At 39.3% G+C, this 16379-nt stretch overlaps 1 protein-coding gene across 5 annotated transcripts in view; it reads left to right on the top strand.

The window, feature by feature from the left end:
* The window catches only part of HERC2 (HECT and RLD domain containing E3 ubiquitin protein ligase 2), a 239496-nt gene that overhangs the window by 12208 nt on the left and 210909 nt on the right, over window positions 1-16379 (top strand). For all 5 annotated transcript variants that reach the window (XM_059371738.1, XM_059371740.1, XM_059371741.1 and 2 more), the window contains exon 3: window positions 1342-1456. In XM_059371738.1, the coding sequence (XP_059227721.1) occupies window positions 1342-1456 (115 nt within the window). The remainder of the gene's footprint in view (window positions 1-1341; window positions 1457-16379) is intronic.

The following is a 16379-nucleotide window of genomic DNA, read 5'->3' as shown; positions in this document are numbered from 1 at the left end:
GCCCTCGTTGGCTGCTTGCTCTGGGGAGCCTTTTCTTACTCCTAATACTGACAAGTGAGAGTACTTCTGTTTTGTTTTTTTCTTTGAATATCAGTGTGGACTCATGTTTTTATTTACTTTTGCAGTCCACTGCAGTTATGTATTTTGATGCTCAAATTGTTTTAATTTTGGCCAGTAGAATTCCCATAAGGCCTTACACAGCTTTTTTTGGGGTGGGGGTGCAAACACAAAATATTCTAGGCTCATCTTGTTTGCCCTGACCATGACATCAGCCTTTTTTCTCCCAAGAGCCCAGGTTTTGTTTACTAGAAAGTGAGACTTAAAAACTGATGTCTGGGGGTGGGGCCTGGGTGGCTCAGTGGTTTAAACCTCTGCCTTCGGCTCAGGTCATGATCCCAGGGTCCTGGGATCGAGCCCTGCATCAGACTCTCTGTTCAGCAGGGAGTCTGCTCCCCCCCCCCCCCGCCTGCTTCTCTGCCTACTTCTGATTTCTTTCTGTCAAATAAATAAATAAAATCTTTAAAAAAAACAAAAAACTGATGTCTGGATTCTGGGTGTACTCATTACTCTCAGAGTGTCTGTCATTCATCCTGGGTCCTTCCCAAGCAGATATGTTCAAATGTAGTCCAATTTGTTCTTAAAAAAATGTCCTTGGTTTTTTATTTCTTTTACTATTAAAACCTTTGTTTCTAATAACACTAAGATAACTATTATAAACATATGTTTTATTTTGTTAACATTGCTGTATCACACAATATATATGAGATAGTTCTAAGATTTTAATATCAATACTATGATTATCAGTAAGACCAGTGAATAATGTTGAAGATATTTTTCCCTTAGAGTATATTTGACTGAAGATGTATAATTGAAAAGATCCCTGAAATACTTTTCTCTGTGATAAACATAGGTTAATTTGCTTGTTGCCAGTTGTAGATTTTTCCTTTATATGATTTAATTTGAATTTTTGAAGATGAAAATTATTTATATGTTTTAGAAGTAAAAATACATAAAGTTTACTCAAAATCTTTTGTTAATCTCTGGTGCCCATGTTCCTCTGTCACAGGTGTCTCTCTATAGGTAATCATTATTATTTGTTTCTGGTTTATCTTTCTAGGGCACATGTGCATGTCTTTTTTCTTGTATCTATGCAAAACTAGCATTGTTTATATACTATTATGCACTGTGCCTTTTTCACTTAATTATATTTTTTGGGATGATTTTTATTAAACGTTAATGATTGAATAAATGAGAGGAAATGAGTTGTTTTCTTAATATATCATTCTTTAAGAATTGCACTCTATGATTGTTCTGTAAGTTTATGTTATTTATCATTACCAGCTTGCATTCACAAGAGATGGGCTCTGTGGCTTGTGGAATGAAATGGTTAAAGATGGGGAAATTGTATATACGGGAACAGAATTAAACCAGAATGGAGAGCTTCCTCCTAGAAAAGGTAAGTACCTTTTATTAGTAGTTTTCATTTTGTAGAGACCTTTATAAGTTATATTTTATAGAAATTTTGGAATATGCAATAGGAATAGGAGTGTCTAAGCATAATTCTGAAATTTTGTTTTCATTTTGGAGATTGTTGTCCACATTGTAGTTAACATTATGAGCCACTTGGATTTCATTGCTCTTTGTGAATGAGGGTCTTCCTGTTGCAAAGCTACTTTGGTGTGGTGTCCTTCCCAGTTAATATTTTTTCTTTTAAGTTTTATAATAAATCTTGTCTTGACTAATTATAAATAGTGATTATTTTAAGATTCAGTGGAAATAGTTATTCTTGAAATTTGTATCACTCTCCTGTGGCAACATAGAAAACACTTTTTGGAAGCCTTTGGCCTGTGGACTGCACTTCGCCCCTTATTTTATTTAATCTTATATTCTTCACAGGGAAATACCAGTAAATACTCTTGTGTAGGTGAAGTCAGCAAGACTCTTTTTTTTTGTTTTTTTAATTTCTTTTCAGCATAACAGAATTCATTGTTTTTGCACCACACCCAGTGCTCCATGCAATTCGTGCCCTCCTTAATACCCACCACCTGGCTCCCCCAACAGCAAGACTTTCAATCACAATTCATTTGCTCTTGATTTTGGCCATGAGACAGAAACTGTTGAGCTTTTAAAAAGAAATGGATGCTTGTACCCACCCTGGACCTGCCTCACAAAAAACAGACTGGATTATAGTCTTAGACTTTTTCAAGTGACTGTTTCTTATTAACACCTCATTTAGGGATTTTATATTTATTATTTTGAGGGAATGTAGTATATAAAAAAAGGAAAGCTAAAGAGGCTACTAAAAGATACGCTAAGCTTATTTTTTATTTTTGTCTAGGTCGGCCTTGTATGAAGAATTAAGTAGGAACTTTTTTATTTATTATAAACCTTTTCAGTCTATGCAGATAGTAGAAATGATAATCCTCAGTACTTTGCTTAGCTGTTACATGTTTTCTTGAAAGTATTTTCTCATTAGTTCCTTTAATCCTCACCTCTACCAAGAAACAGAACCCACAGTTTGCACAAATAACGGGAGCAGAGCTGGAAATTGAAGCCAGGCCTCTTGAGAAAATGTCACTGCTATTTCTGTTATACTATAACTAATTTATTGACATTAGGATCAACATTTTATAGTTCCATGGAGCTTATGACTTCATATTACATATAAATATGGTAATTGTTTGGAGGTTTTTGTATGTGTGTGGCATCTAGTCAGTACTCTTTATGTGTTTTAATTTTAAGAGCTCAAAGATAAGTTTTTGATTTTTTTTCTTTTTGGAACAGGAATGTTTCCATTATATTCTGTGCTGATTGGCAGCTTTCCTGCTGGTTTTATAGCTTTCTTTGGAGGTTGTAAAAAAGCATTAAATGTGGACTTTCTCCCGTAATAAGTCATGATTATGGGCAAAAAAAGGCATCCATATACCAGGATGTGTTGTAACGGAGGACAAAGACCCTGTGAGTCACCTATATGCAGGGTGGGAGCATCTTAGGCGTGGAGTGTTGGTTGAAGTTTGAGCAACAGTTACAGAGACCTGGTTTGTGCTTGACGGATAGTGTTGTTTGGGGTCATAGAAGAGAAGTGGGCACTGGCCTCCAAGTGGAGAACTGTGGAAATCAGAGCAGGCAGTGGGTGCGTAGGGGTGACAGAAAAGAGAGCAGGGAGCAAGAAACGGCAGAGGTGGGTTGTGTCATACTGGAGTGAAATGTATTCTTTCACATTCCCTGTTGCATCTAAATCCTGGGAAGTATGTATGTTCATGCAGTGGACACATTATCCAAGTTGCATATTTATACCCTGAAGTTTGAAAGCCACTGTACGGAGAGCCACAAGTATTAGGAAAGTTAATCAAGACTCTCTTCTGCAGTGGGAATTCCAAAGAATTAAATCTTGAACCCCTAGCCCAAGGCTTCTTAGCTTTTGTTGTTCTTTTTTTTTTTTTTTTTTTTTTTAAGATTTTTTTATTTATTTGACAGACAGAGATCACAAGCAGGCAGAGAGGCAGGCAGAGAGAGAGAGGAGGAAGCAGGCTCCCTGCTAAGCAGAAAGCCCAATGTAGGGCTCGATCCCAGGACCCTGAGATCAGGGCCTGAATCGAAGGCAGAGGCTTTAACCCACTGAGCCACCCAGGCGCCCCAGCTTTTGTTGTTCTTTAGAGTCACCTGGAGGGATTGGTTAGATTCCCATGGCTGGCGCCACCTCCAGCGTCTCTGATTCCTTAGAGTTGTGATGGGGCCTGGGAATGTGCATTTCTAGCACATTTCCAAGTCCCTCTGATGAGGCCTGCTTTTCAAAGGCTGTGTCATGCTGTTTGTATAGGCACAGTCTATTGCATTAGGAGTTAGAGACATACAGGAAAGGAAAAAAGTCTCATGAGCGGCTTCAGAAATAAGACTATTAAAAAAACCCAACGATATTCTGAAGCAAATTAGATTTCCCTGGTAATTTTATTCCATCCTCCATAATTAATTCTTTTTTATTTATTTTATTCTTATTTTTTAAATTTTATTTTTTTTCAGTGTTCCAAGATTCATTATTTATGCACCCCCCCCTTTTTTTTTAAGAATTTTGTTTTATTTATTTGACAGAGACAAAGCGAGAGAGGGAATACAAGCACGGGGCGTGGAAGAGGGAGAAGCAGGCTTCCCATCAAGCAGGGAGCCTCATGGTGGGGCTCGATCCCAGGACCCTGGGTTCATGACCTGAGCTGAAGGCAGACACTTAACGAATGAGCCACCCAGGTGCCTCTCCATAATTAATTCTTGTTGCTTTGGATCTTGAGTCCTTGATGGAAGGCTTAAACCACCTCTGGGAGTCTGCCTAGTGTCTACTGGAAGGGGTGATGTCAGCTTCTGCGGGAGTCTGTTCCCTACAGGATTGGTAATTCCACTGAGGCTCTGTGTTTGTTCTTGTTTGTTGAAGACCCATTTTTGGCCTTTAACTTTGAAGGAAACAGGTAATACATAAAGCTCTGGTTAATTAATTATAGGTAGCACCAGTATCAGAATGGATAGGACTAAAGTTCTTGGCAGGGTGGGCTTCATGGCTGTGTGTGAGGATTTGGTTATTGTCCACCCCGGTGGTTAGAACATAGCAAGGGCAGTGAGGCATGGTTGCATCTCTAGGGCCTCTCACTGTACTGGGAACTGTAGAGTGTTTGTTTGCATAACATTATACTTTTATGAAATTAATCTAGGTACCTTAATTTTCTTTTTGTGATTTACTAGCTCTTCCCATATTTACAGACCTGGAACATAGGGAAACTTTAATGATAGTGGTGAGCTAATAGAGAAATAAGGAACATCCCAGCTCTAACTAATTTTATGTTCAGCCTTCCTCCTGCTTGTGAGCATTTCATCATGAATTCTGTGATGTGGGAACCCATGTTTGTTATTCTGGTGATCTGGAAAGTGCCAAAGACCATTTGGATATAAAAACACCTTGATGATTTTTTAGTTCAGAATTTAGTATCTGATCCTGGGAAGATGGTATCAAACAGCTTCCAGGATAGGCTGACCTGGGCTTGAGAGAAAATGGCGTACTCTGACTTTTCCACGCTGACATGGGAGAGAGGAAGAGAGGAAGCCCAGTCTGTTAGTCAGTAAAAGGCTCACAGTTTTGTTTATTGATCAGCTTGTGAATTCTGACACATTTTTGCTGGTTTTGTAAACCAAGGCAGATAAATTTCATTTTCCCTGGAATCTTGTACATTTTACTGTATCTGCTCACTTGGCCCTTACCATCATCTTTCATATTCTGGTATAACTAGACATTTTTCTTTAAGACAAAAATGCTATCTTTTTTCCTTGGTAGAAACATTCATCATTTGCATATATATTTATATTTCTCTGCCGCATTCTTTCTGGTTTAATCTCAATCATCCGTATTACTTTTATCCAAATTAAGTAACTTCTAATTTAGATAATATTTTTTTCTGATATCAGATACGTGTTTTTCCACACCAGTCCTGTAATTCTCCTGCACCAACTGGGTGTCAAGCAGTTCAGTTCAATTTTAGAGTTAGCACAGGCCCTATGAATTTAAGTCTCAGTCCTACAAGATTGCGTTCACTTTCGGTGCCAGCCACAAATGGGATTCCCAGACTTCTCACACTTTTACCTGGCTGACTACAAATTCAGGGGTTCCATGACTCTTTAAAGGATCCATAATGCTCTAGAACCACTCAGAATGGAGGAAAACACTTTACTTATGTTTATTGGGTTATTATAAAGGATACAACTCAGGAACAGGCAAATGGAAAAGATGCATAGAGCAAGGAATGGGGAAGCTAATAGTTTATTTATGATCCACTTATCTAGAAGAGGTAAACTTACTTGTATACTGTCGGTGGGAATGTAAACTGGGGAAGGGGCTTGGAGCTTCTGTACCCTCTCTTGGTCCTTCTACTTCTCAGCACATCCGAGTGTCCCCAATCTGGAAACTCCCCAATCTGATAGTGCAGGAGTTTCTATAATTTAATGCCCAGCCTCCCTCCCCTCTTGGAGGTTGGGAGGTAAGGCTGACAGCTCTTACTCTCTAATCACTTCTCCTTCCGGTGACTAGCCCACACTGAGGCTATTTAGTGGCTCTACCCCAAGTCAGCTCATTAGTATAAACTCTGGTGTGGTGGAAAGGGGTTTGTTAAGAATAACCAAAAACATGCCTATCCTCAGTAAATTCCAAGGGTTTTAGGAGCTCTGAGACCAAATACATATTTTTATTATACCACAGATTTAAAAAGGCAGGAAGTAGGTGTTAGAGCATTTTAGCAGAGCTCTGAAGTCCACATTATAAGACCCCCCCATCTTGCATGTTTAATGAACAAAAAGAATATGCTTATTAAGAGTTGCAAAGTGGGGGGTGCTTCGGGTGACTCAGTCAAGTAGCTGACTCTTGATTTCAGCATAGGTCATGATCTCAGGGTCCTGGGATTGAACCCTGTATGAGGCTCAGCACTAGGCCGGGAGTCTGCTTGAGGATTCTGTCTCCCTCTGCCCCTGTTCCTGGGCATGTGCTCTCTCTGTCTCTCTAACTCTTTCACATATCTCAATAAATCTTAAAAAAAAAAAAAAAGAGTTGCAAAGTTGTTTTTTCATCCTGCTATTGTAGTAACAATCTGAGAGAAAAATATATGTGCTTCTGTTTATTAACCTGGTGGCTGATAAGCTAGAATTCTCTCTTAGCTTTAGTTCAGGGGTTCACAGATTAGCTATTGATTTAATCAATTTAATATTAGGACAAGTGTTGGGACGCCTGGGTGGCTCAGTTGGTTAAGCAGCTGCCTTCGGCTCAGGTCATGATCCCAGCGTCCTGGGATCGAGTCCCATATCGGGCTCCTTGCTCCGCAGGGAGCCTGCTTCTCCCTCTGACTCTGCCTTCCACTCTGTCTGCCTGTGCTCGCTCTCACTCTCTCTCTCTCACAAATAAATAAATAAAATCTTAAAAAAAAAAAATATTAGGACAAGTGTCTTCAAGTTAATGAAAGACTTGAATATTGTTTTTAAGCTAATACACTATAGAACAGCATAATTTTTGCTGTTATAAAAAAGTTTCTCAGGGGGTGCCTGGGTGGCTCAGTTGTTAAGCATCTGCCTTTGGCTCAGGTCATGATCCTGGGGTCCTGGGATCAAACCCTGCATTGGGATCCCCGCTCAGTGGGAAGCCTGCTTCTCCCTCTCCCACTCTCCTTGCTTGTATTTCTTCTCTTTCTGTTTCTCTCTCTGTCAAATAAATAAATAAAATCTTTTAAAAAAATAAAGAATAAAAAATAAAATGTACATTTAGGGCACCTGGGTGGCTCAGTTGTTAAGCGTCTGCCTTGAGCTCACGTCATGATCCCAGGGTCCCAGGATTGAGTCCCATATCAAGCTCCCTGCTCAGCCGGAACCCTGCTTCTCCCTCTCCCACTCCCCTTGCTTGTATTCCTTCTCTTGCTGTTTCTCTCTCTGTCAAATAAATAAGTAAAATCTTTTAAAAAAAAGTTTGTCAGAATTTTATATTCAATTAGAGTGAGCCTATACTCTTACATTTTCACCCTCTTACACATACGAAAGTCATATCAGGTTTACTTGATGAGTAAAACTCATATAGAAGGTTTAGAAAAGTCCCTTGAGTAAACAAACCCAAGGTTTAGAAAACTTACATGCTCTTTTGTATGCCGTTGTGGTAGCACATCAGTGAATGGAATTAGAGCTGTTTTTAATCAGTATTATCTAGTCAGTCTAATTTCTGCAGAGAAATCAGGATTATGTGAATCCTGGGAAATCTGGATTATGTGAATCTGAATTCTATGTATAAAGGTGCTTCTGATTTAGCAGTTTCTAAGAGATTTTTTCCCTAAGAGATTTTTTTTCTTTTCCTTAGCTATGTTGAAATATAATGATACATTAAAATTTTGTAAGTTTAAGCTGTACAGTGTGATGATTTGAATGCCCACATACATTGTGAAATGATTACCCTAGTAAGGTTGCTTAACGCCTCGATCACATAATTATTATTTTTTGTGTGTGTGGTGAGGACATTTAAGCATTATGCTCTTGGCAGATTTCAAGTAAACAAAACTCTATTGTTTTTTCTTTTTCTTTTTTTTTTTTTAAAGATTTTATTTATTTAACATACAGAGATCACAAGTAGGCGGAGAGGCAGAGAGGAGGAAGCAGGTTCCCTGCTGAGCAGAGAGCCCTATGTGGGGCTCGATCCCAGGACCCTGGGATCACGACCCGAGCCAAAGGCAGAGGCTTTAACCCACTGAGCCACCCAGGCACCCCAACAAAACTCTTATTGTTAGCCATTGTCACTATAAGATACATTAGATCTCTGGAACTGATTCCTATTGTAATTGCAAGGTTATATCCTTTGACTAATATCTCCCCATTTCCCCCACTCCTGCAGCTCCTGGCTACCAGAATCTGTTCCTTGGAATTTACCTTTTCTAGATTCTACATATAAGTGGATCATACAGTGCTTGTCTTCCTCTGACTTATTTCACTTAGCATAATGTTCTTATCATCCATTGTTGTAAATGGCAGGATTTCCTTTTTTATGGCTGAGATAATATTCCATTCCACACCACATCTATCTTTATCCATTCATCTGTTGACACACTCTTAGGTTGTTTCCATTTCTTGGCTATTGGGAATAATGCTGCAATGAAATAAGGGGGTACAGATACCGTTTGAATTTGTTCATTTCCTTCAGATATACACCCAGGAGTGGTATTGCCAGATCATATGGTAGTTTTGTTTTTAGTTTTTTTGAGGAACTTCCATGCTGTTTTCCACAGTGGCTGTACCAGTTTACCTTCCCACCGATAGTGCACAATGTTTTCATTTCTGAGAGATTTTTTTCCCCCTCCTTAAAAGGCTGGCTACTGTTTAAGTATTAGAAGTTTCTTTGTTTTCTGGGCATTCTTGATTTCCATTTTATTAGATTTTGTAGGCCTTTATTATTCCTTTTAAAAGAATCAGAATAGGAGTACCAGTAGATTTAATAGACTTCATGGTTAATAATCCTTGCAAAGGTAAGAAAATACATACATACCTAGTGAAGGGTACTTGGAGTGGTATTTGATATCAAAGGTCTGTTTGACTATATAGGGTTTTCCATTGAATGAATCTGAAATATTTTTGTCCGATGTTTCACCATAGTCTCATCCACCCAAAACAAATCTGGTCAGCATATTAGTATCTGACCTTGCAGTGGCTATGAGGTGGGGGGGTACACAGACCCTGGGGCCTGCGGTGGGGTGGTGCTGCTCTTACCAGTCCAGGGCTCTGGGTGAGATATATGCTCTGTGCACTATCTGGGTGGTAAGAAGTACATTTCAACAAGTTTAAGATGCCTCAATAGTAAGATGTGCTGTTATTTATCACCAGGAGAGAATTTCACTGCCTATGAATCTGACTCATCCCATTTGGCATGCTGACTTTTGGGAAAGGTGCATCTCGGGATTGGTGAAAGACAGACCTACTTCATGGGGTTGAAGTTGATTATTGAATTGATTTATGGTGTGCATAGAACAGTACCTGGCTCCCAGTTTGTGCTGCTTAATAGTTTGTGATTCTCATAGTGGTGTATAAGTGCAGGCAGAAGTGTCAGTGTCCTGTCTGTTCATTAGTTCTTTTGTCTCTCTGAATCCCCTGTGCTGAGTACCTAGGGTGAATGATGTCCATGTTCCCATGTTAAATGAGTCAGCTGGTGAAGGGACATGTCTGCCTGAGAGACTGAAACTCCTGTTTTTGATTAGAGGAGGTGCAGCAAGAATGAATTCAAATTTTTTATATTACATATTTATTTCTAAGTTTAGTGTTAGACCTTTTAAACATTTTTATCTTATTAAAAGTATTTACACTGATGCCCAGATTATAGCCAGAATTTTTAGTAGAGTGAGTTCCTTCCCAATCTTGTTCTCCAGACACCACTTTTTTCCTGCTTCTTAGTAGTAGTATTACTAGTTTTAGAATATTTCTAGAGATGATATATGGACATATAAGTATATATATGTAACATGTACTTCATTTTAATAAAAATTAAAGTATTCCAGGATATGAGGTATATCATAATTTAGGAGAAATGTACAAAAATTTATCAGAGAGTTTCTCAATCTCTGTCCTTGACTTTAGTTTATCTTTCTTTGAAATCAGTAGATTTACTCCTCCTGTGCCCATCTGCACTGAGTCAAGGAGAGATGAGTGTGTGGGTGAGAAGCACAACCCATATTGCAGTGGTCCTGTGGACTGTGGGTGGACTGCCTAGGATCATGGATCATCCTGAGCTGTGCTGCGGAATTGTAGCTTCTTTGCTCCCTGTGTTAGCCATTCAGATCCTTCTCCACACCACAGTCTGTGGAACTTCTTTAAAAAGTACTCTCCTTCTGGGAGATGCGGTGAATTGTGCAACATGTGGGTCATTCATTCATTTGGTCATTGAGTCACAGTCTTATCCAGCTTGTCGGGTGTCCTCTTCTGTCAGTGAGGGTAGTTGTAGGTGCTAGGATCTGGTGGTGAATGAGCCAGGTATGCCCCCTGCTTTCCGGGAGCTTACATTGAAAGTGCGACAACCAATAAAAAAGTGTCAGCAAGAAGAAAAGAGATATGAAGAAAACAGAACATGGAGATTCCAGAAGCTCCCAGGGAAGGTCTCAGATGACATGCCAAGGCCCTGTGCCTTGTTCACATCCCCTCACCCTGCTGTGCCTTGACATTGATGTCCCTCACCCTGCCCGTAACAACTTTATAATGGCCATGACCTGTGAGGATAGGCTCTGTTCTTTCACCGTAGTACCCCCCAGCACTGAGCAGAGTACCATCCAAGAGGGATCCAATAAGTAATTTGTGTCGTGAGTTAGTGTGTGCTCTCAGCTTCAGGCCGACTAGGGGCATACAAATTACCTGAGGAGGATGGGACATTGAGGGTAAGTGCCCTTTTATGTCATTCATGTGGATACTTTAAGCTTTTCTTACTCTGTTATCCATTCTACTGAGTATTCTTCCTTAATTTTATTTCTCTGTCTTTTAAAACTCCATTATTGATTTGATGGATCACCTTTTCTCTTTCACTTGACAATTAAAATTTCCTGTCAATTGAACACATGCATCTTTGTATTTAATCTGCTGCTAAAACCTTCAAATTGTAAGGGTGCCATGTTACATGTATTATGTTACTAATAATGAGATAGACAGAAGATATTACATTGTATCTTTATAATGCAGTAGAATCTCAAGGGAAATTTGAATGGCCACTTCTATGTTTGTATTCTGTTAGAAAGTTTTCATAGCTAAAATCTCTTAAAATTGTACTTCCTTATAAATAGAAAAAAATTTCAATGTCATACAAAAACATACAATATATCTCTTTTTAACTAGTATTTGCAGTCAAATGCTCTACCATTGAGCTATACCCCCTCTTTTTAACTAGTATTTGATTAATTGGGACTCTTAGTGTGATAATTATGTATCAAGTTTGCCGGGCCATGGTTTGAAGATATTTGATCAAATATTATTCTGGATATTTCCAGGTGAAGGTGTGTTTTAGATGAGATTCATATATAAATCCATGGACTTTGAGTAAAGCAGATTATTCTTCATAATGTTGGTGTGCTTTATCCAATCAGTTGAAGAGCTTGAATAGCATAAAGACTGACCTTCTCCAACAAGAAGAAATTCTGCCTCCAGATTGCCTTTGGATTCAAACTGTAGCGTAACTGTTTCCTGGGTCTTGAGCCTGCCACAGACTTGTACTTCTATAATTGTATGAGCCAATTCCTTAAAATAAATGCTTTCTCTCTCCATCTCTCCCTTTCTCTCTCTCCCCCTACACATTCTGTTGGTTCTCTTTCTGTGGAGAACACTGACTAATATGCTTAGTTAACCAAACTTTTCTTCTACAGTCTATTTTTGAGAAGTAAATGATAGTGAACAAGCTTTCTTAATGGTAGTGATTAAGGTAAAAACAAAACACAAGTGAACCTTCTCCAACATTGAGATGCTGGTCTTCGTGATTGTGGCCCAGGGCTGTTGCAGCTATGCCTTTCCTGCCAGCCCTGGGGTAGCCTCACAGCCTCTCCTACCTCTAGGCTGCTGCTGCCCTTGGGCCCCAAGCCTTGGCCAAGCCTTTGCACCCTGAAACTCCTTCTGTAGGTCTTAGACACAGCGATTTGAATGGAAATCACTTTGGATGGTTTGTAAAAAACCTCCACACGTAATTGGACAGGAATGTCTTAAAAGTCCTGAGGTCATCTACTTCTAGTTCCATTTTCAGGGACCAGGTGGCAGAGCAGTCTCCCATCAGTGGCCCCTCAGGGTTTATTGTCCTGGGTTCATAGGAAGGTCAGCTTCCCCACTTTCCCCTTCTGAGCTTTCCATGATCTGTGATTTGTTTGGGCAGTGTGTGTTCTATTAATTCTCTCTCTATAAACTATGAACCCTACATCCATAAAAAAGAGAGCAAATACTGAAATGTTGTCTCTGAACTGGTCATCCTAATTCTTCTAATTATTTTTCATTATTATTCCATGTTGTTTTTTTAACCTCCAGTGGTGTTATCCTGCCTTTGCTGTTGTGGATGTTCTCATTTATGTTCCTGAGAGTAAAGTATTACGGGTGCTTAGTGTTGCTTCTTGTCTGCTTCCTGGTGACTGTCAAACAAAGCTTTTCATCCTGGACAAGAGATTACATGACCAGTATATCAACTTTAAAATGAGAATTTTGGGGGCGCCTGAATGGCTCAGTTGGTTACGTGTCTGCCCTCAGCTCGGGTCATGATCCCAGCGTCCTGGGATTAAGTCCCACATTGGGCTCCTTGCTCAATGGGGAGCTTGCTTCTTCCTTTGCTGCTCCCCATGATTGTGCTCTCTCTCTCTCTCTCTCTGTCAAGGGAGTGAAATCTTAAAAAAAATAAAATGAGAATTTTGTATTCTTATTTGTAACATTTGTAGAATGGTGCAGATCAGGGGTTTTCAAAGTTTCTGTAAAGGGTCAGGTAGCAAATATTTTAAGCCTTGTGGGCCATAATGATGTGGTAACTATTGGACCCTGCAGTTATTGTGCCAGAGCAGCCATATATAAAACTAATAAGCAAATGGATGTGGCAGCATGCCAATAAAACTTTGTTAACAGACACTAACATGTGAAGTTCATATAATGTTCATAGTACAGACTATTATAGTTCTTTGATTATTTTTCAGTCATTTAAAATCATAAAATTTTCGCTTCTGGGTCAGACACAAAGCAAGCCTTGAATTAGAATTGGCCCCTGGCTCTGTCAGTGGACCCTCACCCCCCCAGAAAATAAATCCTTATAGTTAGAGCTAGCACTGTGTTCTATCCCAGCTTTGTTTCCCTGGCTAGGACCTACTCTGTGAAGCACAGTTTTTACATCTGTGAACCAGACAGGAAAGCCTATCTCCTTGAAGGGTCATTTGTAAAGATTTAAAAGTATAATGTTGTTTCGCTAGGTACTCTTATGTAGTTGTATGTAGTTCACAACAACTTATTTTCATTTTCCATTAACTGCCCCACCCCTCGCTACTTTCTGCAATATGATTTTTGAGAATTAAATATATCCTGTTTTTTATTTAATTCTTTATTTATTAGAGAAAGGGTGTGCTCACGAGTAGAGGGGTGGGGCAGAAGCAGAGGAGAGGGAGAAACAGACTCCCCACTGAGCATGGAGTCTGATGCAGGATGCAATCTCAGGACCCTGGGATTGTGACCTGAGCTAAAGGCAGGCAATTAACTGACTGAGGCACCCAGATGCCCGTATATCTCACTGAAGATTCTACTTTGTTGTCACACTTTCCATGTTATTAGTTTAAAATAAGGGACTTAATAAATCAGACTTATTTAGATTTGTGTTTAGTTTCTGTGGTCAAGATAGCTGATTATTGGGGTGCTTGGGTGGCTCAGTGGGTTAAGCCTCTGCGTTTGGCTCAGGTCATGATCTCAGGGTTCTGGGATCAAGCCCCATATCTGGCTCTCCGCTCAGTGGGGAGCCTGCTTCCCCCCCCCCCCCACCCCGTCTGCCTCTCTGCCTACTTGTGATCTCTGTCTGTCAAATAAATAAATAAAATCTTTAAAAAATAAAAAGATAGCTGATTATCTGTTGCAGGTGCAGACTAGTTCTCCCCTCACCCTTAATACATTTCCTCATGTCTTACTGGCCCAACGCTATGTCCTGCTCCAGCTTTCAGGACCAGCTTTTTGACTGAAAATACTTCTTCCAGACTGTCTTCCAGCTATCCTCCCTGCTCCTTGATACTTGACTCAGGACACTTGCCAAATCCAGATTTGTACTGATTATGTGCTATTTCTTTTCTAGAGGTTCATTTGGGCTATAGAAGTTGTCTTACTTTTGTATCAAAGTGTTTACCATGGTGCTTTGATGTGCTGGGTGGTAAATACATGTTTGAACTTAATTGAAATTTTATTGTAATTTTAGGGAAAAGCAGTTAAACAGTTTCTGTTTTTAAAATTAATAGGGTATAGTTTATTCCTTTTAGGTATTTGGTTCAGTGAATTTTAACGGATATACAGGTTCACATAACCACCACTGTGATCATGATTCAGAACAGTTTCATCATCCTTAGAAAACTCTTTCCTGTTGCTCCTTGAGTCACACAGTCCCCCAACTCCTGATTTCTGGTAACCACTCATCTGTTGTCCATCATTGTGGTTTTGCCATTTTGAGAACTGTCATATAAATGGAATGATATATATATATATATGACATTGATTTTTTTACTTTTAATTTTTTCAAGTTTTTTGAAATGTAAATTTAACTAATTAACATATAGTTTATTTTTAGTTTCAGAGGTAGAGTTTAGTGATTGATCAGTCTTATATCATACCCAATGCTTAGTACATTCCGGGCCCTCCTTATTGTCCCTCACCCAGTTACCCCATCCCTCTCCCTTCTCCCCTTCCCTCAGTTTGTTTCCTATAGTGAAGAATCTCTTATGGTTCCCCCTCTTTGGTTTTGTCTTGTTTTTTTTTTTTTTCCCCTCCCTTCCCCTCTGATGCTGTTTTGTTTCTTAAATTTCACATATGAGTGAAATCATATGATAATTGTCTTTCTCTGATTGACTTATTTGCTTAGCATAGTATCCTCTAGTTCTGTTCATTTCATTGCAAATGGCAAGATTTATTTATTTTTTGATGGCTGAGTGATATTCCATTTCATACACACACACACACACACACACACGCTAGTTCTTTTTTATCTCTTCATCTATTGGTGGACATCTTGGCTCTTCCCATAGTTTGGCTGTTTTGGACATTGCTGCTATGAACATTGGGGTGCAGGTTCCCCTTTGGATCACTGCATTTGTATCTTTGGGTAAATACCTAGTAGTGTAATTGCTGGGTCCTATTAGCTTTGTTTTTAACTTTTTGAGAAACCTCCATACTGTTTTTCAGAGTGGCTATACCAGCCTGCATGCCTACCAACTGTGTAAGAGTTCTGTGGATCCTCAGCAACAACTATCGTTTCCGGACTTAATTTTAGCCATTCTGATTGGTGTGAGGTGGTATTTTGTAGTTTTCATTTGGATTTCCCTGATGTTGAGAATTTTTTCATATGTCTGTTGGCCATTTGTATGTCTTCTTTGGAGAAATGTCTGTTCATGTCTTCTGCCCACTTCTTGATTGGATTATTCATTTTTTGGGTGTTGAGTGTGAGTTCTTTATAGATCTTGGATACTATATTAGCTCTTTATCAATAAGATGTTTGCAAGTATCTGTTCCCATTCTGTTGATGTGTTTTGGTTTTGTCGACTGTTTCCTTTGAAGTGCAGAAGCTTTTTATCTTGATGAAGTCCCAATAGTTTACTTTTGCCTTTGCTTCCCTTGCCTTTGGAGACATGTCTAGCAAGAAGTTGCTGTGGGTGAGGTTACAGAGGTGGTTGCCCGTGTTCTCCTCTAGGATTTTGATGAATTCCTCTCTCACATTTTCAGTCTTTCATCCATTTTGAGTCTGTTTTTGTGTATGGTAAAAGGAAATGGTCCAGTTTCATTCTTCTGCATGTGGCTGTCCAATTTTCCCAACTCCTTTTGTTGGTGAGACTGTCTTTTTTCCATTGGATATTATTTCTTGCTTGTTGAAGATGAGTTGACCATAGAGTTGAGGGTCCATTTCTGGGTTCTCTATTCTGTCCCACTGATATGTGTGTCTTTTTTTGTGCCAGTACTGTACTATCTTGATGATGACAGCTTGAAGTCTGGAATTGTGATGCCACCAGCTTTGGTTTTCTTTTTCAACTTTCTTTTGGCTATTCAGGGTCTTTTCTGGTAACATACAGATTTTTAGGTTTGTTTGTTCCAGCTCTGTGAAAAGTGTTGATGGTGTTTTGATAGGAATCGCATTGAATGTGTAGATTGCTCTA

The sequence above is a fragment of the Mustela nigripes genome, chromosome 13, assembly GCF_022355385.1.
Source record: "Mustela nigripes isolate SB6536 chromosome 13, MUSNIG.SB6536, whole genome shotgun sequence".
Lineage (NCBI taxonomy): Eukaryota > Metazoa > Chordata > Mammalia > Carnivora > Mustelidae > Mustela > Mustela nigripes.
This window is presented reverse-complemented; position numbering and strand designations above follow the sequence as displayed.